The sequence below is a fragment of the Aythya ferina genome (genome assembly GCF_964211825.1).
Source record: "Aythya ferina genome assembly, chromosome: Z".
In the NCBI taxonomy this organism is placed as follows: Eukaryota; Metazoa; Chordata; class Aves; order Anseriformes; family Anatidae; genus Aythya; species Aythya ferina.
This window is the reverse complement of record NC_140299.1, coordinates 78401295-78407294: the sequence shown is the minus strand read 5'-3', so window position 1 is coordinate 78407294 and position 6000 is coordinate 78401295. Positions and strand designations below refer to the sequence as shown.

The 6000-nt window shown below is 39.4% G+C and overlaps 1 protein-coding gene across 2 annotated transcripts in view; it reads right to left on the bottom strand.

Annotated features, from left to right (window-relative positions):
- Nucleotides 1-1120: 1120 nt before the first annotated feature.
- The window catches only part of VCAN (versican), a 112822-nt gene continuing 107942 nt past the window's right edge, over nt 1121-6000 (bottom strand). For both annotated transcript variants that reach the window (XM_084504966.1, XM_084504967.1), the window contains 2 exons: nt 3803-3985; nt 1121-3297 (listed from right to left, as the gene is read on the bottom strand). In XM_084504966.1, coding sequence (XP_084361092.1) covers nt 3167-3297; nt 3803-3985 — 314 coding nt within the window. In that variant the 3' untranslated portion in view covers nt 1121-3166. The remainder of the gene's footprint in view (nt 3298-3802; nt 3986-6000) is intronic.

The following is a 6000-nucleotide window of genomic DNA, read 5'->3' as shown; positions in this document are numbered from 1 at the left end:
GTTTCTGCATCCCATTAACAGGACAAAGTGGGTTAGTCGAGAAAAAGTGTTTAATACTTATGCAGCAGGGGGAGACTACTACAGGAGTACTACTCTGGTGTTTGTCTTGCATGGATTTGTCAAATGCAACTTAAAGCAGAGTTTCTGGAGCAGACACCGGGGAACTGGAAAATATTTGACAGGATTCTGGGTTTACCTGGAAGGCAAGAAAGCAGAGCTAAGGAATACTCGTTAAAATAAATAAATAAATAAGTGATCTGTGTTTGAATCTCTGGCTTTGTCTTCTGTTTCTATAGGCTGATCACAGCATCCTGCCACACTCCTGAGCTTGGTGATGCTGCAGATACTGGAACGCAGCTGCTTGCTGCGGTAATGTCCCGGTGTCCCACCAGACCTGGCCCTGCAATGTGAGTGGATGTGTTCCAACTGCATGCTAGCACTGCACCACTTGGGGTTTAGGTCAGGGTTAAAAAGAGTCTTCAGAGCTGAAGAAAGCTCCATTCTCTGTCTAAATAAACAAGCATGGGTAACAGGTTGGTTATTTTTTTTCTTTTTTTTTTTTTTCTTTTTTTTTTTTTTTAATAAGGAATGTTGTCAGTCCTATTTTATTATGCGTAATAGAAGGAGGTGAAAAAAATCAATATAAGCACTGCACCTAATCTACTTAAACTACAATCACAATGTTATGTGAATGCCTTACAACATTGTTTAAATCCAACAAGAAGACAAGAAAACAACAAATCTATGCAGGGTTTTTTATACATACGGTGAGAAAGTTTGTAAAGTGTTAAAATATATTTTCTGTTCTGTATGCTTCTGGTACAAGGAAGTGATGTGCAGAATACTGTATACTTATGAGCAGAGCCTTGACTTATACAAGCAAAATTCGACTTCAAAACATATACCGTATATCTTAAAATATTACTCCAAATCTCCTACAGTTGCTCATATAAAGTCAAATCCAGCACCTACTAAAGTTCAGCCAGCTGACTTTCTGACTCCAGTGGGCAATTGACTAAGCCCATGATAACTGTGAAGTACCTGACAGTCTAACCGTATTCATATGAAAAAAATCACATTGCATAGATTTAAACAGGAAGACATGCAATAACAAGACAAGTCACAGTATAGCAAAACCTTGTTTCTTTGGTGAAACAGAAGCAGATATAAAAGTTACAAAGATTTTAGACTTTCATTCACAAAAAACAGACATTCACATTATACACTATACAAGATAATATAAATAGAGAAAAGTATTATGTGCATTGTTTGGGGGTAGGGGTGGGGAATGAACCGGCCAACACAGTGACGCATTGCCATGTTGAACGCACAAAGACTGGGTATCCATGGTGGAGCAGTCACTGCAATTTTTTAAGAGATGTTGCCTGGGACTGTAATCAATGGTCCCAATAAACCATGGCAAGGTCGCCTCATGGGCAGTTCTGCCTGGGACAAACTTGTACATGTTGGCTGGGTTTTTGATTCTTTTCCTTTCCTTTTCAACTTCTTGCATCATATCCCCACACTAACACAAAGGCATAAGCCTCCCAACTCTGTTTGTATTTGCAGTGTTATTTTGAAAGTTGTATGTATGTATCCTAGGGAACTTACTTTATTTATCCTTTATTATTTATTTTTTTTCCTGTGCCCAAAGACGTGCAGGGAACTTTGCAGAAATAACCAGACACAATCCTTTATGTGGAGAAGTCCTTTCAAACATTACCTTCTACACTTACTATACACATCCAGGTCAGTTGTCGCGCTGACCAGGGTAAGAAATCATAATAGAAAACTCCTACATACACACTGCACCAACTACAACCTAAAACCTCTTTGTGCACACACTTCTTCCTAGAAAGCCAAGATCCTGATTCTTCCTTAATTCACACAGTTCTCACCCATCTAACCACAAACAAATGATCCTGTTTAGCAGGAATTTTGTTCTCTGGGAAAATAGCAAAAGATGGTTCCAAAAGTGGAGCTCAGGGGCTAATACTGCACTGGCGAGCTCTTTTAATCTTCTTTGCATGGGTAAAATAACATCCAATAAATTAAATCAGTATGGCTTACTTCATTTATTTATGTACGCTTCACAGCTGCAGCATTCATACACAAACATTCATTACTTTATAAAAAGATTAAAAAATGGTTATATATACAAAATTATTTACTTTTTTGATTTTTGTTTGTTTTTTACAAAAAAAGATCCCCCAAACACTAGGTCTAACTCCATTTTAGAATGCAGAGACCTGTAATATAGACCTTGTGGTTAATGTTGTGAAAGTCTTTTTTTTTTTTTCATTTTTTTTCTTTTTTTTTTTTTTCCTCTTTTTTTCTTTCTTTCAGAAAAGGTGGCCCTGGTTGATAAAGTTAATGTATTAGCACTTGGATTTTTACAGGCCCTCCTTGTCATATACAAGTCCTCCATGCAGTCCTTTCTCATGAATGATGAGGCTGGAATGGAGAGCAGAAAAAAAGTTCCACATTGCAGTCCCTAGTTCATGCTATATCCCCACTTTATGTGCTCTAAATTTTGCATCACATGGACACACACTGTACCTTGGATGGTAACTGGCACAGTTTGCATTAAAAAGAAAAAGTCATGTCACTTGTGTGTTTATCTTCACCTTGTAATAGCAAATTTCAGTCAGTGAAGTTATTTCAACCATTTCCAGCCTAGGTAAACAACATAAAAACAATGTCACAAATGACTGAAGACCTCTGAGGCCATTCTAACCATAAATATGCCTGAACTTAGTGTGACTTTTCATTTTATATACAGGATTTTTAAAACAACACACAATTAAACAACATTAAAATCATCTTATTTACATTTTCATTGGTGCTAAAATTGAGCTGTTTAAATATTGCAGAAGGCTGGTATATGTCATAAAATGGTCCACACTGATGGCATATAGAAAACTAATAATCATTATAGGCTGGAAATGGTCTCTTTTTATCCCCATAAGCACTTCTCCTCTATATAATTTTTATTTTTATTTTTTTTTTGTTTTCTGATAAACACAATATTTTTGCAAAATGCATTGTGAATACCGGAGTCCATAGTTTCAAAACAATTTGATAATACTCCTATAAGTGATAGAAAAGGCACAGAAAGTTAGAACTTTGGCTGAAATGGTGGAAATCCCCATTCACCATTTAGCACTCAGCGCCTTGAGTCCTGCCATGTCCTGATCCAGCGATGGTAGTGTTTTGATGAATTTAATGATGTTCCCTTTCCTGATGAAGAATGTTTATAGTAGTATTTCTTAGAATAAGTCCTTTGGTACGTGGACGCTGCAATGAAAAGGAGGGAGAAAAAGAATATATTAATTAATTTGAAATGATATCAGCATGAATGGACTGGCTACGCTTCACATTAATTTTCTATTATTTGTGATTAATTAGGGAGTTAACAAATGATTAACTGATACTAAGGCCATGTTACAGACAGGAGAAGCATCTCTTGAAAATAGTTAGACCACATCTGCAGAAGGCATTGTTAGCATTATTGAGAACCTATGAATTCAGAGACTTTGTAAGAATGTTGCTGCTTAATTGAAAAGAATCTTAATGGCTTTTCTAAAAACAGAAAAGTAACATTTTTATTAGTTTTAGAATCCCAGTGATTTTTCTACAGATAGTGTGAGCTGTACTGCTGTCATAATCTATAATATAAGGTTTGCACTTCTTTTAAAAATATACTCATTACTTTTCATTACTTATCATTACAGATGCTCATCTTTACATTAATGAATCTATTGTTTCTGAGGCAGCACTGATTCCTTTTCAGAGAACTTACGATTCATGCATGTAATTTTAGGCATATCCCATCTTCCATTCCCTTGGCACCGGATGGTTGGAATATGACGCTGGATGAAGCCATCTTTGCAGTGATATCTAATAAGTGAGTTGATCTCATAACGAGGTTTCATCTTCCCAAAGGTCTTTGCATTTTCCACAACAGGAGGCTGACCACAGGCAACTTAAAGGAAGACAAAACCCCAGTTTGTAAATGCCTTTCTGAGGTAAATTCTGTCTATGGGGACATGTCAAGAGATTTTAGCAAAAATCCCAAGAGACATGTCCAAATAAGGACAGGTAGATCACTTTTTTCTGTAGTTCTCCGGTTCTGTACATCGAATACAATAATGATGGAAATGGTAAAACTGCAAAATGCATGGTTAATATTTCCTTTTTGGTTTAAATTTCTGATATAATTTTGAACCAAAAAAGTTTTCATACTCAAACAAAGAAAAGATTTTCACTGGAAAGCTGCAAAACCTGAAGAGCAGTGAAGTTATTACAAGCATTTGATTAAAAAAAAAATAAAATAAAATAAAAAAAATCTCATTCTTAAAACTTCTCAGGTCTTCCTCAACAGCAGACTTTTTAAAAGCACTTAAAACTCATGCACCCTTCAACACACAATGAACATGTTATCAAAATGCTGTAAATGATAATTGGGCAACAGTGGAGTGCACAAGAGATTTTGGTTTCTTCTTTACTTTCCCAGTCTAAAAAGACAGAGAACAACTAAAGTGTTAATATACATCCCCTGGCAACTCTCGTGTTTGAGGTTTCATTGACCCAGGCAACTACAGGCCACTTCTGCGTTCAGCAGCATCATGGAGCAGACACTCCTGGAAGACCCTCCTTAGCTTGGTCTAAGGCACATGGAAAATAAGGTAGTGATTGGTAACAGCCAGCATGGCTTCACTAAGGGTAGGTTGTGCCTCACAAATCTGATGGCGTTCTATGATGGGGTTACAGCAATGAAGGATAGGGGAAAAGCAACTGACATTATCTACCTGGACATGTGCAAAGCATCTGACACTGACCGCATGATATCCTTGTCCCTAAATTGGAGAGACAGGGATTTGATGGATGGAGCACTCACTGGGTAAGGAATGGTTGCACTCAAAGAGTTGTGGTAGACAGCTCAATAACGATGTGGAGATCAGGAAGGAGTGGTGAACCTCAGGGATTGGTGTTGGGACCATTGCTGTTTGACATCTTTGTAAGTGACATCGGCAGTAGGACCTTGTGCACCCTCAGCAAGTTTGCTGATGACAGCGAGCTGGGTGGTGTGGTCGACACACTGGAGGGAAGGGATGCCATCCAGAGGGACCTGGATGGGCCTGAGAGGTGGGCCTATGCAAACCTCATGAAGTTCAACAAAGCCAAGTTCAAGGTCCTGCATATGGGTCAGCGCGATCCCAAGCCCAAATACAGGCTGGGCAGAGAATGGATTGAGACCAGCTCTGAGAAGAATAACCTGGGAATGTTTGTTGACAAGAAGCTCAACACAAGCCAGCAATGTGTGATTGCAGCCTGGAAAGCCAACCGTACCCTGGGCTACACCAACAGCAGCATGGATCATCTGGGTGAGGGAGGGGATTGTCCTCCTCTGTTCTGCTCTTGTGAGACCCCACCTGGAGTCCTGCACTCAGCTCTGGGACCCCAGCAGAAGAAGGACAGGGGCCTGTAAGAGCGTCCTGTATGATCAAAGAACTGGAGCACCTCTCCTATGAAGACAGGCTGAGGGAGTTGGAGTTGTTCAGCCTGGAGAAGAGAAGGCTCTGGGAAGACTTTATAGTGGCCTGCCAGTGCCGAAAGAGGGCTATAGGAAATCTGGGGAGGGACTCTGTGTCAGGGGGTATAGTGAGAAGACAAGGAGTAATGATTTTAAACTAAAAGAGAATAGGTTTAGATTACCTATAAAGAAGAAATTCTTCACTCTGAGGGTGGTGAATCCCTGGTACAGGTTGCCCAGAGAAGCTGTGGATGCCTGATCCCTGGAGGTGTTCAAGGCCAGGCTGGATGGGGCCTTGGGCAACCTCGTCTGGTGGGAGGTGTCCCTGCCCATAGCAAGGGGGTTGGAACCAGATGGTCTTTAAATTCCCTTCCAACCCAAGCTATTCTGTGATTGTATGTAAGCATCAGCTCTAGCAGTGTATAAGTCCAATGTGCCTTTCAGATTCCTTCAGTCTGAACCTC